The sequence below is a fragment of the Scophthalmus maximus genome, chromosome 3, assembly GCF_022379125.1.
Source record: "Scophthalmus maximus strain ysfricsl-2021 chromosome 3, ASM2237912v1, whole genome shotgun sequence".
NCBI lineage: Eukaryota > Metazoa > Chordata > Actinopteri > Pleuronectiformes > Scophthalmidae > Scophthalmus > Scophthalmus maximus.
In genome coordinates this window covers 21753139-21776212 of record NC_061517.1, presented here as the reverse complement: position 1 = coordinate 21776212, position 23074 = coordinate 21753139, and the positions used below count along the sequence as shown (strand labels likewise).

Below are 23074 nucleotides of genomic sequence, written 5' to 3'. Positions count from 1 at the left end.
TTGCGTACATACCACAGAATAGTGGTAGTAAAGTATTAGTGCGCTTTTGGAACACACTGGAACATATTGTGTTTGCTCAGTTAAGTGCAAATTGCAGGAATCCTACAAACTGCAGCCCTCTATAAAACCCTGCCAGTGATGATGATTCACTGCAAAATGTTGAGATCCCATTTAAAACTTGAGAGAGTATTAACAGCTCAACACAAACGTTTCAATGTGCCCCCTATAGAAAAAATAATCTCTAGCTTTTCCCGAGGCTTCTAATGCAAGTTGCATGTCTGTATGGGGGCAGTGTCGCTTGTTTGAACGTTCCTGACCGTGTCTGCGTGGGTTTTCCCAAGGTACTCCAGCCTCCTCCCACAATCCAAAGACATGAAGCTTGACTGGAGACTCTAAATTGCTCAGAGGTGTGAATATGAGTGTGGTTGGTTGCTCCAGACATTGTCCAGAACCTTTCCAGCCCTAGTAAAATTTCCGAAAAATGTCAGAGTGAGCCCATGTGAGAATACAGCAGGAGAATCTCTGGAAAGATTCATGGCGAACGAAGTGGGTGCTCTACCCAGGGTCCGACCCCTCGCCTGAATGTTCCGGTAATGTTCCTGCTGTTGTGAACGCGTCTGACTGTGTCTGCTGCATTCCTCATATGTGAACAGCAAACGGGCAAAATTAGACACTACAACCCTGCTTACAAGCCTTGATGACGATAAATGTCAGACTTGTCATGCTACAGTGAAGGCCCATCACCTGAGGCTCCTGGGTAGTTAATATGATTGGACTTATTCTGTGATACATAATGATTTATTTACTACAAATTACAAGAAACTTGTTATCGATACATGTAAAAGTAGCTTCTGGGTCATGTTGACATAGCGAGGTATGGCAGAAAGTTAGAAAAGTTAAGTCATCAATCCACTAATTCCCATAAACGTTGGAGCCATGTGGCGGCAAGCTTGCTGTCTCAAAGTAACTTAAGTACAAGGACATATTTAGCAGCTTGTTGACATGAGGCTTTACCAGACCTTATCATGCACACAAGTTACTTAATTAGAAGAAAACTAAATCCACAGGAGGTTTTCTCTGGATTTACAACACCCAAGTGTTTTCCAAGACAGATACAGACATATCTCCGGCAGACTGGAGAAGCCAGCCCCTCTGATAATTTTCAGACATGGTTGGATTATATAACCAATACAAGATCTTTGTCAGCCAGAGCAATATGTTTTTCTCTGTCTCTCTCATCATCTCACTTGGTCAAACATCTCTTTGATCAAAAGTCCTGCTACCCTAGAGGATTGTTTCGATTCCACTCTCTGACCAATTTTGGTACGTCAGGAGGGAAACACAAACATAATTCCTCCTTGATTTTTGTAGAAAAGAATAGAATCCAAGTCTGGAATGAAGCATACTATTAATGCTATGTCCACCGGCCCTGATCTGCGTGGTATACAGTGGAATCTTATTCATTTAAATGGGGGAAGTGGTCTCAGGCCACTGTATCTTTGGCTGTTTATGTCATGCAGCCCAATAGAAGAAAGTGGTTAAAATATGCTTATCAGATAGTGATGGAAATGATGGGAAGCTCCTCTTCAAATAAGGGCGTTGAGCATCTTTCATTCTGCTTGCTGTTCAATCACCCCTACAACTTTAGATTTCAGGGTGAGCAAAAAGGCCTTTACACATCGGGGGATTGACTAACAAACAAAATTTCAAAATACTCCTCATGCGACTATTCCCTAACGGCAGCAATGCACACTTACAACAGTTCCAGCACTTGTTCAATAAAATGTCTGAATAAATGTATGCCAGCTCATTTCTTCGCACAGAATGATTGATTCACCTTCAGCCTGTGGTGAAGATCTTGACTTGCAGCATCAAACATTGAGAACAGACTCAATGAGAGGATGAGAGGCAGGGTGCAGTGAAAAGTTGTCTTGAACTCTTTTGGGTGGACTTGGCTTTCAACTTAATTGTTCAGTGTATCAGAAAACACCCTTCATGATGAAATAGCCAAGAGGAAATTAAAATGCTTTAAAGTGGCAGAGGGTGCAGCGAGCAGAGCAGCTGCAGTGATTACCCGCCTGTCTCTATGCACTTCACAGTTTCTGCTCGGAGAGACTCTCCAGCTCAGAATTGTGGGAAGGGAATCAAAAGCATTTCTCCCTTTTGTTGCACAAGATGCTTTGAGAAGTAGGCAGACATAGTGTTTAGAGGTGAGATCTGCAGCCGTGCGTCAGCTGTGGACACACGGTCATTGACTTCTGTTTCTCACGGGTTTGAGTAGTGAGTCTTGTTTATCGCAGGAATTAACTTCACCTGCTGTATCAAGTAAAATATTATCATCATTATCTACTATATAATGTCACCCAAATGAATCACATCTAAGAAACATTCTCACCCAGTACAGAGCCAATGCTTGGCCATATTGGTGACACTGGGTGAGATTTAGCTCAATTTAAGGTAACGTAATGTGTCCTTCCATCAGTGTCTGATAGATATCAGTCATGTTTTCATACCCCACATTTGAAGGCTGCTGGCTACACACATATAACACATGTTTTAATGTTTTTTTCTGCATATAGGAGGAATAATGTGATTGACACAAAAGCTGTTTTCAGACATGAACTCCGCAAAATGTCCTGAAAGCGCCGGGACATTCTGCAGAGTTTGCCGTTAAAATACAGGGAGCAGCAGGAGGCAGGACATGAGGATAACTCCACTGCGGAAAGCAGAGTATTTGTTTGCAGTCATCATCGCGCCTACTCACTCCCTGTGAGTTCGCCGGAGATTCCCCTGCTGTTTTCTCACATGGGGTCACTCGGACATTCTGTGCAGATGATACTAGGAGGCTGGTGGGAGAAGTTTGGGTGAAAGTCCGGAATAGCATCCACAGGTATTTGCATTCTCACATACACCCCATCTGGTGAAGCTCAGGACTTCAGTTCAGTCTGAAAGCAGCCACAGACAGTGCAGTTTTTCTCACTTAAACACAAGGTGACAGGTATATCAGAAATGTCAAGCTCAGATGATCTCACTTACAGAGTGCATTAAAAGTGCATTTAACAACAAATCTATTGAATCAACACAATAGACTATAATAAAGCATTCTTTTAAACTTAGGTTTGACAATTGGTAACTTGTTTTAATCTTTTATGTTGCAACCTAATGCTCAGTACCAAAGTTACAACAGACTTTTAGAAATGTATTGACTCCCTTCGCTGTGACACTCGAAATGTAGCTCAGGCGCCTCCCATTAGACTTGTTCATCTTTGAGATGTTTCTTAGAGCGGTGTGTGGGAAATGTGGTAAAGTGTGGTACAGTCCATTGATTGCACTTTATTTGGAAAAGGCACACACCTGTCTAAGGCCTATGGAAGCAAATCTGTCTCACAAGACTTGAAATTTAAAAGGCATTGAATTTCTCCTATAACTATCAGAAGTTTTTTGCCTCTGGCTTCAGTACTTCCAAATTTCAACCAATATTCACTTTAAAAAGTTAAATTCACAGACCAAAAAAAAACAAAAACAATTTTGTAGGAGAAATTCAATGTGTACACCAGAGCAAAAACCAAAAGGTTATGCTGACTTTAAACCTCAGAAACAGGATTGTGTTGAGACGAAAATCTGCAAAAGCTACCTACATTGAAGAGCCCAAGACCTCAGTTGCCCCTATGATTCTTTCGGGAAGAATATGGACTAAACTTCCTTGAGCTGACCGTCCGGCCAAATTGAGCAATTGTAAGTGAAGGCCTTTGGTAACAGAAGTGAGCAAGAACTTGATGGTCATTCTGCCTGAGCTCCAGAGCTCTTGTGTGGAGATGGAATTAACTTCCAGAGGGGACAACTGTCACTTATCATTGTATGCTTTTTATATTCTTGTGAAGCACTTTGTGACCTGCTCTGGGAAAGGTGCTATATCAGATAAACTTTACCTACTTACCTACTTACACTGCAGCACTCCACCGATCTGGGCTTCATGGCAGAGTGTTCAGATAGAGGCCTCTCCTAAGTGAAAAGCACCTAATGGACTCTCAGACTGTGAGAAACGAGATGTTCTTGTCTGATAAAACCAAGATAGAACAGTTTGTACTCGGTTTGAGGCGTCACGTCTGGTTTGCTCCGGACATGATGGTAGATGATAGTTTTTTCTTCTGGAAGATTTCTCCCAGGAATGTGCTCCATTGGTCAATCAAAAGCATTGAAATTCACATCATTCACTGAGCAGTAATTAAAGATACGTGTTGATACCTATTAGAATGGGGGAGGGGTACATTTGGAGACAGGACAAAGATAGCAATCAAACCACTGGGAGCATTGTTTGTTTTGTTATAATTAGTCATTATCTCATTACCTGCATAATATCAGTCATTCTTTTCCCTGGGGGCCTATTTGTCATCTCCTATTCTCCTCATCATCAACATCACGTCTTTCACAACATTGTTTATTATGTAAATGGGGGGGCAATAACCTTTGCAGTCCCTTTGAAAAGTCTTGGAAGGGCAAGGCCAGTTCCTTTGTTTTTCTTGTACACTGACAGAATTTGGATTGAATACGGAACAAGATAACAGAATTTTTGGCGTAAAAGTTTTTTGTCTTTACGTCTGCTTGTGCTGAACAACTAGTGATATGGTATCAGACGTCACCTTCAGTCTACTCTCCAGGAGGTGAGAAGCTAATCCATTTGGGTGATTGACTTGATCAACCTTGAAACCTCCCACTTTTTCCCCTGATGAAGACCTTCGTTGTGTTGGCAATGTGTTTTGGCAGACAAACTGTTTCTGTACACTTCTGAATTCATTCTGCGGCTCCCATCAGGAGTTACATCATCAATAAGGATTAGCGAGTCCGTTCCAGCAGCAGCAATGCAAGCCTGAGCCATGAGGCCACGTCTACCACGCTTCACAGAAAAGCTTGTATATTTTTCGATCATGAGCAGATCTTTTCTTTCTCCTCAGTTTGACCTCCCCATTATGCTGTTTGACATTAATCTTTGTCGCATCAGTCCATAAACCTTTCTTTGTTTTTTTATGTCTCATCTCTTGTCTTTTTTGCAAATTACGATCTGGCCCAGCACTCTCAAAGTTTTTGAATAGTGCATCTATTACTACTTAGACACAGTGAAGGCTGGTTTTACATCCAAATGACTGAACACTTCCACCTAAGACAGTTAGATTTTCATTGGTACTGTCACACATTCTGTTGGGGGAAATTCACTTAGGGCGGAGTGTGATCACATCAACTCAGGCATTCTGTCAAAAAGGTTTTTTTTAAAATATGCAAACATTAGCGAGACAAACGTCTCTGTCTTAGAGCTTTTCCCTCAATTAGAATATGCAATGAAAGGAAAAATGTCTGCTGTGAGTATGTTTGTTTTGTCATGATTGTTTTCATCAAAACAGAAAAATAAACCTACTTGTTCTTATTGGTCAGCCTGCCAATCTTGCCAAACTAAGGCATGGGTTTTCTTAAAGTGGGGTGGGCATGTCTTTGTCCACCTTGAGTTTATTACATGGCATTAACTGTAGCCAATAGAGACATCATGATGCCAGCTACATTTGCTTGGTGCTAATTTGTTAGTTGTGCCTATGATTGTGACTAATCTACACATTTTGGTGAGTATAGTGTTAACAAGTAATTGATACAATAAGTTGACCAACATGTCAGTCGCATGTCAGACTTTGTGCGTTGGTTTAATCTTGAATAATTACTAGTCACTGATTCATAGACCTATACCCTCACAAATTAGCTGTCCTTACCATGAGCTGCCGCAGCATGCTTAATGACTTTTGTAGGCATACATAGGCATTATCCTCCTTAGAGGTTTGCATCCGATATTACTGTCTCATGGGAAGAGTCATAGCTGATAATTAAACTGTATCTTGTACTATAGTTAGGGCCACCCTCCCTACTGTTATGCCATATGTTACAAAAAGTCCCGAGATGATTCTTTGCTATTTTTCCTTTAGAGATGGCAGTGTCAGAATGTCCACCAATTAGGTCCAGACTAAAATATCTTGACAAATTTATTGCCATTCAATTTTGTACAGATATCAATCTTATAGAATGAATTGTGATGGTTTTCATAATATTATTAGCCTAATACGTGCTCATTACATATCATTATAGTGGTTTGTATTTAGCGGTAACCAGCCAACATTAGCATGTACTGGGCTTGGATGGTGAACACGGTAAATGATATACCTTCTTAACACCCGCATTTTAGTATTGTCGATGCATGTTAATGTATGCAACTAAAAGAACATTGATTTTAGCAGTACTGTCCTTAATCAGAAGTGTATTGATTGGATTGATCATCCAAATGAAGGGGCTGCTTGGTATCTCAGGCTAATTTACCGATATTTAATTGTCAATGTTTGTTGCTAGCAAGCACAGATGAGGGCCCCATGGGGTTTGGATTGTACCTACATCAATCAACCTTTCAACCGCAGCCCATTATTGAGTTCCCATTTTACTATGGTGCTTTTGGTTCTCTATGCCTTCTTGATCTTTACAGTTTTCTCAGTGTTCATTATATGAAAGGCTGCTGTCGGCAAGACTTTAATGTTAACATGCGCAAAGCCATAATTATTGTTGGAGCGGGACACATTTTCTTCTCAATGGTGCAATGGCTTAGACTGTGCTACAAGTACACCACTGCCAGAGAAGCTATACAGTTAATCATGCATTAAGTTGGTCATTTTATAAAACTACTCCTCCAAGACAGATTGGAACATTTTCTTAGTGAAACCGAACTGCTGTATCCCTCAGGCGACATACTGCTGTAAATGTGCTCCACAATTCCTTGCATTTAAGCTGTGATTCTATTGTCGGCTCACATATTGGGTTGTCAGCGTGTGTTGCTAGTAGGGACAGAGCACCCCAGGGAGTCTTGTTCTCAGTCACATCTGCTATGCATGCTCAAACACTGCACGATACACAGTTGATAATCAGAAAATATAATAATCTCTAGCTGCAGAGCAGTGGGAAAACATTTTGTACTATTTTGCCCCCTGGTATTTTATAATGAATTGGCTCAATTAGATCCTTAAACGAATTACCTACAGTACTTTCAAAACATGCAATTCACAAATTCATATTATCACGGTCCTTAGGTCATCTATTTTTGGCATCATCAAGCACAGCTTTCGTGGTTAGTGGATATAACGACTGAGTGAACGAGGAATAAGATGATTTTCTAGTAATGGATTGTGAACCATATCAAATACATAATAATGCATAATTTTGAGTTTGCCTTGTCTACTAATCTGTCTGGTAGACTGACTGATGTCATCTTTGCTCTCATTGGTGCGAGGATGTGGGTGCACAGTTTATGTTGTGTTGAGCTTCAGATTTTACATTTAGCAGCTAGAATTACCTTTCACATCAAATGTCACCACTCTGCCACGTGTATTTCCCTATCTTATGTTCGCATGTTTGTCGCTGAATTTTCATATTTTAACAGCAGGAGGTATAGGTTTGCCTAAAGTAGCAAACCACCGTGACATCATTTGTTTGTGAACTGCCATTTTGAAGCCTGTGCTTTGCATTGTGACCAGTGCCATGCTGGTCACGCCAAGCTACACCTGCAACCATGCACGGATTGGACGGACCAGCTATCACTCAGGGTATGTCCACGCCCCAATGCTTATGGTGACTTATCGTCTATTTTACTCTAAATGAGACCATATTTTACGAAATGAACATCATGCTGTATTAAAGCAGACTTGAGACCCGGTGATTGAGACCATAAACTCCTTAGGAAAATGTTTACTGATGGTATAAATCAAGTGAGGAGTAGAAATGTTTTCTTCTCATCTTTGATTCGTCTGTGTTTGTTGGCACTTGGCTACTGGCTTTCTGTTCGCACCACACCCTCATAAGTCAGCTCGGAGGGAAATGAGTTGAGTGTCTTAGCAGCTTATGTTGTACATCAGCATAAGTACGAGCTTGTCTGAGGAAGAGAATTAAGCGGCACTCGGCAGTACACACACGCACACACACAGGCGCGCACACACACACACACACACACAGAGAACGCCACACAACTGTTGTTTTGATAAACCGAGGACTTTTTATATCTTGCTGATAGTTTGCTTTAGTTAATCTTCATTATTATAGTTCTCCCTGCACGGCCACTTCTTTACTCCTCTTGTTGAGAAACAACTCCACCTCAGTCTCAATGGAAACTCTCAGCTCTGAGTCATCTCTGATCCACGTCTGAGCTCTTTATATTCTTTATGAATGTACCGTGGCTTTTGCAAAAATACCCTGGAATATCATACTGTTTTATTTCAGGGCAATACCACCCACCCCTGTCAGCTGTATGGGGGATCTTCCAACTTTTCTTTTTCACATGTTGACACACTGACATGCACACAAACACAAAGACGCTGAAATTGTCATTCACAGTATATGCAAATACATACACGCATACACATAGGTAGGTAAACCTCTACTGTTGTCCTCGTCTCTCTTTTCCTCTCACTTGTAAAAAGGTGAGCGTGTACACAGGACTCAGGCCACTAATTGAGACTAGGGAGAAGGCATCATTACTTATGAATATACAGTACATATAATAGTGTGTTTGTGTGTGAGCTGGAAGATGGCAAAGGAGAAACAGAGATATACTGTTGCCTTCCTCTCACCTGCTATATGTCATTGTCCTGTAGATCCTCGGGTCACAGTGTGCTCTCTTTGTGTTTGGTCTCTGCCGCTCACACACGCACACGCACACACGCACCAGCAGACATTCCATTGCCATCAACAGTAAGAGTGCACTGCTGATTATAACATGCTATGTAAATCAGAATGTAACGCTGTTATTTTGAAACCTGACAGGAGAGCGTACTCATTGTGATTCAGTCTTCTCCTCCACCTCAGGCATGACTCATCCATGTAGGGGACATTTCAGAAGCAAGAATAGAGAATTAGGAAATTTAAAGCTTTGATTTTTGATTCCACTTTGAGTTTCATTCCCAAAGAACCCCATATCACTCATGAAGAGTAGTAGTAATTGTTCTTGTATGAGCCAAGTGTTGCACTGAACTGAATATTACTATCTATCTATAATATTACTATAACTGCCATACTCATTTAGTAGATTTTCACATGGGTAAGGGAGGTTGGTTTATGTTCAGTTGATTGAGTTGCCTTGCAAACTCATAGCTGTGTAACCAACAGTTGGTCCGAAAAGTGGAATTCATCTTTTCGTTGTCTTCCTTTGATTTGCTTGTCAGATTGACAGACCTTGTTGTGCTATTCACCGGATTCGTCTTCCTCAGGTGTAGTCACACTTGTCAGTGTTGAGCACTAATTGTTTTCCAATTGCATTTGTTTGCTCCAACGTTGTGATGCTGCCTTGCTGAATTGGCCAGAGACTAATGTGGCTCAAATACATAGATAATAGCTGAACTACTGCTCAACACAATGGTTCACATTTTGCCGTAGCTTGTGAAGTCTAGGACTTTTGAATTATTAATGTGGTCTTCTTGACTCATTTGCATCCAATGGAAACACCACCATCCTTGCCTCTGGATATTTTAATTATTAATTTTTTTTTTTACTGTTTTGTTGTGTAACTCGTTTAGGGCACATTTCAGTAGTCCAGTGAGTAATGCGTGTGAGGGGAATTATTTGTCTCTTGAAGGAAGCTCCTCTTAGATGATGTTCAGACTGACTATGAGTCTTCCCTTTCATTCTTTAGGATGAGACCAGTCCAGTGGTATAGTCACAGGGGGCTTTTATTTTGCCACGACATGACGACCCCACAGACCACCGTCTCAATGTGTGACTCACTTGCTTACTAAACCGTTTACAAAAATATGGAACATACTAGAATATACCTTCTTAAATTCAGGGACTGACCTGTGTCAGGATTTCGTGCCGCCTGTCTCTCCTGTGCTGAAAGTCTATCTCCTGCATCCCGCTGAACTCCACCTGGACATCCTCTCCTTTCTGCATTCCTTACTTAGTATTATTTTCTCTGAACTGAATGTATATATATATATATTAAATGTACAGCATTCAAAAAAAAAATATCTACCATTAACTGACAATGACACAGATTCCAGATTCCTGTATTTTCCTGCCACAGTATTCTAAACCTTTCCTGGCTCCACCTTTGTGCCGTCGTCTGGAAGCGAGTTGGTTCTACAAGAACTGGTACATGTCTAAGAAGACGGCTTTCACCAGAGAAAGTAAGAGAGAAATGAGCTTGGCTCAGCACATGGCGTAGCCCAAATATTGATATAACTAATACATTGTTGGAGTGGGAACCAGATAGTTGTTGCATCATGACAGAAATAATTGGAAATAATTTAAAAAGCATTGGACTATTTATCCAATATTATCATATGTGTGTTATAAACATGATATCAATAATTCATCAGCACCGGTATATTGCCACATCCCTTCTCTTAACACTCAGCAAGATAGGACTTGAAGTCATTCATCAACAGGACATTAGTAACAGAAAAGACAGATGCAATGACTGCATAGCTCACTGCAGCCAAAAAATGTATGCAAACAAGGCAAAATCAGATCCTTTTTGGGAGAGAACCATAGGTTGTATACAAAAATGGTAGTAGTGCAGGAAGTGAAGCCAATGCAGAGGTGCCTAAAACCTGTACTTTCACAAATGACCAGCAGAGGGCGAGTCCACTGGTTGCAAAAAGTTTCTATAGAAGTTTCTATAGAAGTCTATGGGAAAATGACTCTACTTCTCACTTGATTTTGAAAGTCAGTAAATATTTTCTTGTCAATCTCTAGTTCCAAGTCTTCGTCAATTAAGCATGATGTTCATTTTGTAAGTTATAATCTCATTTAGAGTAAAATAGATGATAAAGCGCAGTATGCATTGGGGTGTGGATACAGCGTGATTGACAACACATACTGTCCAATGGGTGAAGGTTGCAGGTGTAGGTGGTCATGTCCACCCCTCGCTCTTCCAAACTGAGCGTAGTGTTAGTTCAGGCAGGCCGTGAGGTCAAGGCACCGCCACTATGCAGCACATCAGCTGGCAGTAGAGATCTCTATGCGAGCTCATATTGTGCGCTCTATTTAACCTGCCCACTCTTCTTGCTCTGCCGCACGCCACTTGGCAATCTGCCTCCACCTCGGCGCCTCCTTTTCATACATATCTGGTTTAATCAAGGTCACGTGTTGTCATTGATGCCTACTCTGTGCTGGGAGTCTTAGCCGCTGCTATCCCTGCCGCACATTCCATGAAGGCTCATGGAATGGCAGGGAGATGTGCTCTCCCTATTTATTGAAATGAATCTATTTTTGAGTGTAGCGGTCCTGCCTAAATTGTAGTTATTTCTGGTTTCAACAACCTAACATGGCGCTGGCCAAAATGTTGAACTCGAGGCTTCAAAACAGCAGTTCGCAAATCAATGGGTGACGGTCACGGTGGGTTGCAACTTGGACAGAATTTCGAATTATCACTCCAGGTCTTAATTTATACTCAAATTCAACATCTGATCCTGTGTTTTCTTTTCTCACAGGCTGGGTCTTGCCAAGGGAGCCTCATCCTCGCCGAAGCTACCAGGAAGCTGCGGAGCATGTAGTTCATCAGACGCTGATCCTGACAGCAAGTCATAAGATGCCGCTCCTGGGATTTGGAGTTCTTGTTTAATTAAGCGAATGCAAGGAACTCTTGCAGTCATTACACTTGAGTAGACCTTTAAAGATTTTGGTCCATTTATCATACGATTGTTTTTCCCCGTAGGCTCTATCACCAGGTTGCAAATGGAACTGTGGAGCTGCAGCTGAGGAGGACTAGTGGCCCTGAAAATTTGCTTTTTTTCGTTTGAAAATATAAAATTCCCTGCTGTAAAGGCTTTTCTCTAGGATTATCAGGTCACTCGTGACACTCGGCGCTCTGTAACTCTCTCTGTCTTGGTCTTTGCTCCAGGGGCCATCTTCCCGCTACTTCTTTTTCTCTTTACAAGTCAGCCACTCTTGACATTGAGGTTTTTGTGGTATAGAGTACGCTTTGGGATACCCTTTTTTTTCCTTTGAATATACTCCAGCCAAAACTTTCACCAAAATAACCTGTCGACAGGATGCACTGAAGAAGAGAGAGGGGCCAGAGAAAGAGGGATAGAGGGGATTGAAAGGCAGATGGCTTCACTGCTCGAGAAAACCCCAACAGCTGTATGAATAAAACATTTGAATAGAGAGAGTCGTGACATCTGGGTGAGGAGTTACACACACTCCTCATTCCCTCTCTCTTCCTTTTTCTGTATTCCATCCTCTCACCCACTCGCATTCATACCCTCCTCATCCCCACGTACCCCCCCCCCCCCCCCCCCCCCCCCCTCTATCTTCCTCTTTTCTCTTTCCCTCTGTGGATACAAGGGTTTAGGTGGTCAGTCACACAGACAGAAACAAGCGTGTGCTCCGCTTGTTTTAACTCTTCTCACTCAGTTTTGTTCCACCTGCGTGTGTCCTCACACTCACTCCGCACCTCCTCCTCCTCCTCCTCTCCCCCCCGGCACAGCGTGTGATGGTGCGTCCCCTCCTCTTGGCCCTGGAGACATGCCCGTGCAGGAGATGGCGGTGAGTCCTGTCAAGTCCCTGTACTGGGAGCAGTTCCCGCCTATGTCCCAGCGCCGCGTCTACTGCACCCCTGTCTACCACGAGGGCCTGCTCTACGTGCTGGGGGGCTGCAGCGAGACCGGCATGCCCCTGGACAGCGTCGAGGTCCTGGATGTAGACAGCCAGACGTGGAGCCAGTTACCACCGCTGCCCACTGCGCGGGCGGGGGCGTCGGCTGTGGAGCTGGGTGGCCAGGTGATGGTTCTTGGGGGCATGAATCAGCAGCAGACCCCGCTGGCCTCTGTGGAAATGTATCACCCTGATGAGGGCAAGTGGGAGACGAGGGCCAGCCTTGGTCAACCATCAATGGGCATCACCAGTGTGGAGAAAGGTAAGAAAGTGGATTGCATGTCTCCTTTTCACTGCCAATACTCCGCACTTTTGAGACTCTCAGACTTTGAATTGTGAATCTAAATCCGATGATGGTTGTTGATGAACAACGGTTGTCCAATAGTCAATTTTCAAAAAATCCACTCATCAGTGTCCAATCACAGCAATCGTATGCAGGCACAGTGGGTCTGTCAAACTTTAGATAACATTAGCTCCAACTTGTGTTTACGACCTACAGAAGCACCCCAGCCTTACACACAATACCAAGAGTTAGCATAGCATTAGATACTGCATATTATATGGAGTTACAGGCTGGGTAAGAAGAAAACCTGTTTATGACCAAACAAGGATGCTCTTAGTTTAGGGTTAAGTTAGCTGCTGGCTCTGATCTGCTCTTTGTTGGATTTTGGGAAGTTAATCCATGTTAACTATGCTTAACTTGGTTTATTTTCATCTTCAAATCATTTTTTTTGTATAAGGCACTTTACCTTTTCGGGCAAGTAACTTATGATATCATTAATATGTTAACACTGTTTTGTTGGACAGAAATGTGTTACATATTATAATTGCTTTTACTGTTATACTATACTATACTATAATACTATACCCAACCAGCTACTGTATAATATAAGAACAATTTTGTGTTGCTACACGGTTCAACAAGTGTAAATGGTGCTAACTTTTTGCCTGGGACATTTAGAAACTGAGTGCCCTCAGTGGCCCTTTTTTTCCTCAGGCTTCTCACTTTCATCCCGGTCATCAGGCAACATTAAATAGTCATCTGCAGTTTTAAAAGATTCACGAAGCTAACGTTAATTAGCTTGCTAGCTACAGCTGACAAAACCACCGCTGGTCGCTGGCCAGAAATGAGAAGCTGCTTTTCTCCACCTCTGTCAAGGACCCATTGTTTGTGAAGAATGGAGGAAAAGGCTTTTTTCTTATCTATGCACACTTGCGTGTTTGGTATGGAAAGCCAGCTGGCTATATTATTCTTTCCTTGGATAACTGGCCGATTGTTGGAGTGTGTAATGCCAGATGTATTCTCTAGTGCTGCCATATAAAATATATCCAAATACTTGAACAGTCATTGTCGGACAGGTTTACTTGACTGCGCTGCTCTTTTGATTCCCACCCTGAGATTCTAGATGTATCTGTGCAGGACTCTGCGTTCAGCCTGTCAATTACTGCAAAAGAAATTGTTGTTTATGAAGAAGTAATGAGTTTGAATATACCCTTGCTTTGAAATATTTACAAGACTATAAGACTTATAAGAAAAACAGAAACAGCAGCAAAAAAAACCCTTTCCTCTGAAGTGGTGAAGTTAACTTATTAGCTCAGTTCATTTTGGGAGAAGCCCCTCCAAGCTTTTCAGTGACAGTGAAGATGTTCAAGCATCTCCCGAGTGGAAGCTGTCCTCTTGTGATTTAAGCCGAGCGTCGCTGAGATCGATGGCTGCACACACAAGTCATGAAGCTCATGCTTAAGTTGCGCTTATGCTCAGTAAATATTGTACTGGTGCCGTCCCAAGATTCCGATTATATAAATGGACCCTAGGTTGTATGTGGGTGTTTGTGTACACATATGCACCAGTCTGCTGCGATATCTCTGCATGCATTTGTGCTTCTTTCATTCGCTTTAGCAGAACGTGGCTCACGGGGAAGAGCCGGTCATCATGCAGTCGCCGCCGAATAAACATACTGGACTCACTGCTCATTCCTCAGGCGTGTGCGGGCTGTCTGAGGTTGTGTATGTTGGCACAGATGAACGGAGAGTCGTGAGAAAGGGAGACACGAGAATGATCTGATCAGATGCCATTAAAGAGGAAACGGTACACCACATAACCAAACGGTCCAGAGAGATTAAAATTTTTAAGTTTGACATAAGACCGGGGCCAGAAAAAGGAGGGGAGACTAAAAGTGAAACACACTTGCTAAAATGCCTCTTGCTGTTGCAGTTTCCTGTGTTTACATTTCAGGCTGCATGCTATTGAGACCTGCTAAACTGAGGAATCAATATGACCTTTCAAGGTAATAGAGACAGGGTGAGCGGACATATCTATGTATTTCATTTTTTATTCCATGTTCCTGTATTTTAAAGCTCAAGGAAAGGACCGAAAGATGGTGGCTGTTGGGTGTATTGCACATTTGTTTAATTCTTTGGGATGTTTCATTAAACTCATAGCAGATTTCCTGACACGCTGAAACCGTGTTCTTTAGTAAGAGTAAAGAGACGAAAGAGTTTAGAGCTTGTACAAAACTCTGAATACAAGAGCAAGTGTAGATAAAGAACTTAACATTGTATCTATCTGCTGTAGCATGAGTGTTAGTAGGGCTATGTTCGGCTAACTTCCTTGTTTAAAATGTAACATTAACAGTCCCTGATGGGGACTGGAGCATCCACTGTGTGAGAGCTGGTCCTGGAGAGGGAAATGTAAGCAAGTATGTTGGGATACTCTTTTCCTGAGACATTGGTTTACCAATTTGGTTTAGGTTCATCCTTTAAAGGTATTGTTTAAAGTGAAACATACTATTTGAGAATATAAAACCTAACCTGTGCTGCATCCATGTATTGGAGTCGGAACAAAACTGTCTGGTCTTACTTTTCTCTTTATCACTATGTCTTCTCACACTAGGGCTAAATAGCTCTATACTCTGCAGCACAAAAACGATACTCCTTGAGTTAATCTTCCATCATCAGTCTTTTATAGTGCTGTCAATCGATTAAAAAAAACAACAAATTAATCGCACAATTTGCTGTGATGAATTAAGACTGAAGTTTGTAATAATTAATATTTAAATCTAAAATGATGGAATTGATGTACAATCAACACAAAGGAAGTATTTAAATTCAAATACTATTGTTTAATAGCATCTTTTTTACTTTGAGCACAGATTCAGTGAGATTACATATTTCCAATAAAACCATCAAGGCCAAAGTGACTCACTGAGTCACTGTTTCGCTGGTGTAGTGCGTATTTTCCCGTGTCACTTCTCGCGTGTGTTTTTGTGACTAAACCGTACTTTAAAAAACTCCTTAAACTCCGTCCTTGTCCGTATCTATCTTCAGCCAGGAAGGCTAATGGCTAATGGTTATGTGGCACACGTCGTCAGCCGCCACAGGAAGTAAATAAAATGTATACAATGGTATAAATATTTCACAATTAACGCAAAGATTAACGCGTTCATGTTGACAGCACTAGTCAATGACTTAGTAGCTAACACATAAATATCAAAGACCCCTTAGAAGCCATTTTGCAGTGGTGACGTCATTTGGAGCCAGAGTCTGTGCAGCAATGAGTGCAGCCACGGTATTGAGGTCCTGCAGATACATGCACTCGACCAGTCACGAGTCGGTTTTAGCTGTCAATCATGACGTTTCACCCTGTTTTTAGAAGCATTTATTAACTTCTTACAACCAAACGTATCACAAACATGAACACTCGAAAATATATCACTGTGATATGAACTACCAACAATGACCCTCTTTAATCTTTGGGAAAAATGATTTAACTTTTTATTTCGGTCCATGTCTGGAGGCGGGGCTTATGTCCAAAATGTGCAACCAGCCAACGGGGGGCAGTTGAGATGTTTTTGCTTCACTTTGGGGGAGTTGTCATATTGTCCATTCTTATATAGTCTATGGTTCTGAGTCATATTTGAAAAATAAATAAAATGTTTAGTATATAAGGTCTGATACAATTCAATATTTATATTTACTCAAGTGAGCAGGGTCTTCTGCTGAACTCCCAGTGTGTGATGCATTTATTGAGCATCGAGATGGGACACGCTTTCAGTCCAGAAACTAGTGTAGCAGAAAAGAGCTCCGCTGTAGAGCCCTGTAGTCAAAATACTTCCCTATGTGGATGCTGTCATACTCATTAGAGAAAGACTTCTTTTAGAGGAACGTGTAACATTAACACAGCTCCAACATTCATAGTTTTCATGTTCTGTGAGTGCAGCAGAATAGATACTTCAGCAGAGGCCACGGTGTTTCTCTACAGCTGGAGTGTGAACAGAATATGTAGGAAAAAATATATAAGGTTGAGTTATACTGTGTAGGTATAGTGGATAATCACCACCACCAGTAAATCCTAATAATAGGATTTAATATTTAATATTTAAATATTCATTAAACTGTGACACCAAAGACCCCATTGGTAATGTGTGATTATAGCTGCAGTTGTGCATGTTAATGTTAAACCTAATGTCACGCAGCTGATTATTATGACAGGAGAGCTCTGCAGCATTAAAACCGCCTTGGTTTAAGCACCGCAGGTTTTTCCTAACTACTCTTCTCAAATTAGTGCAGATGACTTCACGTGCACTGTGCTATTTTGCTTAGCAACATTTCCGTGTCCCTCAACGATGCCCCCTGACATCTGACCAATGACCAACGAGTGTGTATGACCACTGTGTGGGTTGTGTTTGTGCGTATACTTCTGCACATGTAGCAGCCTTATTGTAGTTTGCTGGTTGGGAGTCATTGGCCACCAAAAGCCACACTTCTCAATAGGAGATTAAATTGCTTTGATTGGATACTGGACTTCAAATTTAATAACTTATACACTACATCCATATAGCACTCTAACAATTAGAGTGCTATCTGTCGATTATTTTTATCGATTAGTTGTTTGGTCCCTAAAATGACGTTAAATTGTGAAAAATGACCATCGTGCTCCCAAAACCCAACATGATGTTTTGTTTTGTTCACACACAAAATATATTTAGTTGACTGTTGTAAAAGAGCAAAGAAACCAGAAAATATTCACATTTAAGAAGCTGTACCTTTTTTTTCATAAAAGCTACTTGAACCGTTTAATCGACTATCAAAAATAGTTGGCGATTAATTTAGTAGTCGATTACTAATTGATTAATTGATTAACTGCTCTACATTGGTTGGTGTTCCGGTTATTCCTGATTTTGAAAAAATTAAATAAAAAGACAACATTGGTGCTTCATTTAAATAATAAGCCCAAAGCAATGCACCAAAGTGTAAAATGAATTTAAAAAGCAGGATGTCATGGTTACCGCTGGAACATGACAACTTGGTAAGAAGATGTGATGCCTTCCTTTACTAACAGGGAAGTACTTGTGTTAGTTGCTCATGTGTATCTTTTTATTGCTAGTTTTACAGCTGCAAATTGAATCTGTCAGTATTTCATGCACCGACTACCACATAATTTGTAGAGCTGTAAAATTTGATGCTTGTTTATTTAATTGTGCGTTTGACTATAAATTAATCAACATACTTAGAAATTACGTAATGATACTACATTTTTATAATGACTTTGTTCAAAAACATGAAAGATGTACTTTCTGAAAAATGGATCCTTTGAGGCCCTTATACTGTTGTGTATCTATCCAGGCAATTTTGGACAGAAATCGACGGCCCCCACAGGATGGTTTTTACTGACTTGGTGCGTCATTTCTGTGAAATGTCCATTTCTGTGACGCTAACTTTGAATCAAAGTGACAAAAATCAATTTGAACACAAAGCGTGTGAACCTAATCCTGAACTGCGTCGTTCGTTTAACGCTACTCATTTGATTCATCTTCTCTGTCTCACTGCAGTGACAATTTAACAGGTGACACGTCTCAACTGTTTGCTTTTGAAGTGAAGTCAGTAAGATTTACAGCTTTACCTTTATCAGTGATTTTTGTTGTTCTTCATTTAGAATTCCAAATTCTTCTCTCCATGACTCCGGATACGGTTTGCAACAGGGCATGCAAAAGGCTCTTACACTAAATTCACTGGATGTGAGGAGCAGCACCGCCAATGTTAATATGAAGGGGAAGAACAGTTCATAGACGGCAGACGTCCTCGGGTCGATTCTGAGTACAGACTTCACGTTGAATTGCCGTGTGTGCTGGACCAATGATCCAGCAGAACGCCCACACTGAGGGCCTGCGGTGTTTACATACGCCCACCGGTCCTGTCGAGCTGTCGGGAATAGTGTGTTTGCACTGATGTGAGGATGAACACAGCGCTGGGGGAGTGCCGTTTTACTGTGCTGTTACTTTGGGATTATTTGAGAGGCAAAAATAATCTGCTCTTTGACCGACACCAACACCAACAGATCACGACTAAAAGAACACATTTAAGATTGTTCCGTTTAAAAATGCTAGATTTTGACAGTTAAGAGAGACCGATTCTTTTTCAATATACACATATGTTTTTTCAGTAGTAAGAATAAAGTTCCATATCTCTCATATGCTAACTGTTGCCTTGCCATTATTGAAAATAAATTATATATGCATGTACATATAATTGAAATTCAAATCTCTATCTATACATCCCTGGGAGGAAGCATGCATAACCCATGTTTGTGGTGTGATCATGTGTTTGAATGTAATCCAACAATATGCCAGTACGTATGCCAGTTGGCACGGAGAACCAGCCTCATCAAGCCTCCAGCCTGATGACAACAGACGGCAGGTGCTTATGAATTCATTTTTCTTGCTGTGCATCTCAATAGGGCTTTAGCTTGTCTTCTGTGACTGGACAAGGAGTGGACTGGGATGTGGAGGTGTGATGTTTATATTTTGCCCATGACCCGTAAATTCAGGGTAATTGGAGGAAGTGGTCTCCACTGCCCAAATGTCAAGCCAAAACATCCCAAGACACTTGGGCTGCCGTCCTGTGCTGGTGACATCATTTTCGGAGCTAGAGTCTGCAGGGGAGCCGCTGGGTTGAGGTCCAGCTGACACACCCACTCAGCCAATCAGCTGTCAGTCACAACGCCTCGTCCCGTTTTTCTAACTTCAAATGACGAGTTCAAAACAAACGTCAATCTGCCTCCACCAATGAGATTATGTGTTCACCCCTGTCTGTGTGTTGGTTGGTTGGTTTGTGTCAGCAGGATTGTGCAAAACCCCCGGAACACATGTCGACAAACCTTGGGTGGAAGCATGGGACATGGACCAAGAGAGAAGAAACGGGTGGATCCAGGAGTTACATTTTTTTTTCTTCGAATCACTTTCTTTAATATTGTGAGATAGGGTGTTTTTTTTGTTGTTGACATTTTTCCCAATTTCCCAAGTAATATTTCCCTGATGTTAAGGGGGCTGAAATCTATGAGTGTGTGTGCAATTTTGTGCGTCTTGATTGAATTCAAGGAGACTGCCATTCTAGTAATGATCTGATGTACTCCACAAGAACGGAAGCATTGTGCTTAACGAAGTTTGTTCGTGCGGTGCTGTTATTCGTGCCGTAGTAAACCCTACAAGTGAGAGGAAAAGAGAGACGAGGACAACAGTAGAGAGGTTTCCTACTAGCTGACGGGAGGGTGGAATTGCCCTAAAAATAATACAGTACGATATTCCAGGGTATTTTTCGCTAGGGACACAAGAATATAAAGAGTTCAGACGTGGCTCAGAGATGACTCTGAGAGTTGCCATTGAGACTGAGGTGGAGTTGTTTCTCAACAAGAGGAGTAAAGAGGTGACTGTGCCAGGTGAGGAACATATTAATAAAGATTAACAAGAGCAAACTCTATCTATCAGAAATATATCCAAAGTCCGAAATGCAGCTCAGCGACGTGTTTGTGCGTGTGCTTGTCTGTGTGTCTCTTTCAGATGCGTCTCTCTCCTTTATCCTCCCTAGTCGCCCCAAAGCTGATTTCCCGCGGTCCCCTGACTTCCTTCTGCTTCTCACGGCGGACCGATCAAGCGAGCGTTGCTGTTGCTTGGCAACAGGTGTGTTACTGCCGTGTTTGCCTTTAGACTAATCGGAGGGAGCAAGCAGATTAGTTGGACAGTGACTGTTTGGTGCGTCTGGCGGAGCCACAAATGGAGTGTGTTCTGTATGTTCCCACAGGTAGAACATATGTGTGCCCATGTGCATCATTCTGGAGTCTTTGGCAAAATAAATGCTCTCGCCCGCTGCGCCATAAGAAGGCTTTGAGTCTTAGAAGCAGCTTTTTAATTGCGGCTGTAGCATGACTCGAGTGTCATAATCCAACTGAGCTGATGTGTGTAATTTCCTTTTCCCCTCAGTCTGTGATTAACGACTGCTGCACTTTCCTCAGGCAACAGTCACCGCCTGACGGAAAAGTGCCTGTTCCTCGGAGCTGTTAAGGTCCCCAGAGGTGTTTCTACAAGGAATGAGATGAAGGCACACTGACTGTTTTTTTTATTTTGTTGGGGGGAGGTTTCTTTTCTTGAAACCTCAAGAAAGAATCCTATCATGCAGTTACCTCCAATTCTTCAAATTAAATCAAATATGTACGCTCCGACTCTGTGCGTCGGAGCGTCCGGTAGCAACTTCCACATTTCTGCTAGCGCTTGCTTTTCTTGAACAACCTGCGATGACCTGGATTTCTGCGCTCCTGGAGCTTTGGGATGCATCATGCAAGAGTCCGCTTCTTTCTTCTACCAGCAGGGGCCGCTGCACTGTCCTCTGTGATATGATGATGTGCTGAGCTCTGGATCACTTTGGATCATGCGAGGGATTTGTGATCGGAAAGAGCAAACTTATAAAATACGTGAGGCAATGGACCTCGTGTCTCAAGTCTGACGTCTCTTTCACATAAAAGACCCCAAAACACGTTAGCAGCCGCTCCAACATCTGGTTTGACTTTGGTCTTGAGAGGGAAAGGGTCAAGTCAGGATGCGTTCCCAGGTCCAATGATTCAGCAGTCATTCATCACCAGCCCTGAGTGGCAGGGACATGCTACTTTTTGTCCCTTTTCCAGCCTGGTTGGTTGGGTCCCCCTACTATCATCAATAGCCATCATGGAGGCGATAAAGCCTCGTTACCTCTGTCGATAACTTGAGTTTGCAGAGACTGAAGGAAAAGATATGAACACACACGCACACACACAATGCAACCGCTCTGTTTGAATTTTGTATGATGAAACCATTAGCCCCTGTTGGGGGATGTAGGATGTGTGGGGCTCTTTGATCTGATTGCATTGCTGCTCGTGACGGACCAACAGATCACAGAGACATTAGTCGCAAACATCACACTTACACACACACACACACACACACACACACACACATACTCTGGTGCACAGGGGCCGTTCTCGAGCTTTTTTGGCCTTCAGCTTCAAAGAGCAAGCTTAGCCTGGTTCACAACATAGATTATTTATGTACAGTGTGTGTGTGTGAGCGTGTATTTGTGTGCGACTGTGGGTACACACACAGCAACACACCACCGTCGAGCTGAGGCGCTTGTTGCTTGCTCACATCGTGTCTCACTATTACAGAACAGCTAATGAACTGTTCCTCTTTAAGCTGTGCTTGTGTAAACTTGTTATGCGACTTTCCTGCGAGAGGCTTATATTGGTGAAATAGGAGAAAAGCCTGAGATAATGACATCAAAGTGACATTCGCTCACTCTGTTTTGCTTGACGAGACGTTTCCTGTCAGTGTTCCCAAATTTAAAAGAATACGGCTTGCGCTTGAAACAAAGTTTCAGCCTTTTTGCTTTCCATGCACCTTAGGTAGAACCCACATTGCTGAGCGCAGTGGTTTTTACTCTCTGATGACAGAAGTCTCTGTTCGGCCGTGCTGTGCTGAAGTGGAGATGTTTTGCTTGAAGGAACTGGCTGGAGTTTCACTTCTTATCAGAGCAGCTAAAAGATATGTTTGCAGTTACCTTGGACTCACTGTCTACTGGTTACTTTAGTACTTATTATTTCTGCTTTTCTGTCGGGGCAAACGTTGCAGAATTTCTTTCCAGTGTTTTGCTGCTACTGCCTTACTTTGTCTGCTATGACCATGAGACTGTTCTCCGGCAAAAAACGACCACAGAGGACGTTTTTCAAGCAGCTTATTACAATGTATGTGGTTGTTTTAAAGACGAAGACCTCCACCGGCTGTTGTGTACAAGGCCGCTAAAGGTCAGCGGTAGATACAGTAGACTTGGTAAGTCCATCAAGGTTTAAATGGACCTCTCCATATCAGCGACAACCATGTGTTATGGGTCCTGAAGCTAGTTCCACAGTAACAAAGAGATATGGATTTAATTTCTTTCAGTCCCCCTGAAAACACAGGTGAAATGTCAATAGGAATGAAGACATGAACCATTTATTCCTTATCCCGGATATCCTTGTGTGTTATTAGATCTCCAAAAGAATAAAATACACATTCAAAATGTTCCCTAGTGCTTCAATGACTCTTTGTTTCAATGGCCATTGCTTGGT

The 23074-nt window shown here is 42.1% G+C and overlaps 1 protein-coding gene across 1 annotated transcript in view; it reads left to right on the top strand.

Annotated features, from left to right (window-relative positions):
* The first annotated feature begins 12309 nt into the window (after window positions 1–12309).
* The window catches only part of LOC118317281 (kelch domain-containing protein 8B-like), a 133820-nt gene continuing 123055 nt past the window's right edge, over window positions 12310–23074 (top strand). Inside the window, exon 1 of the mRNA XM_035645842.2 lies at window positions 12310–12928. Coding sequence (XP_035501735.1) covers window positions 12538–12928 — 391 coding nt within the window. The 5' untranslated portion in view covers window positions 12310–12537. The remainder of the gene's footprint in view (window positions 12929–23074) is intronic.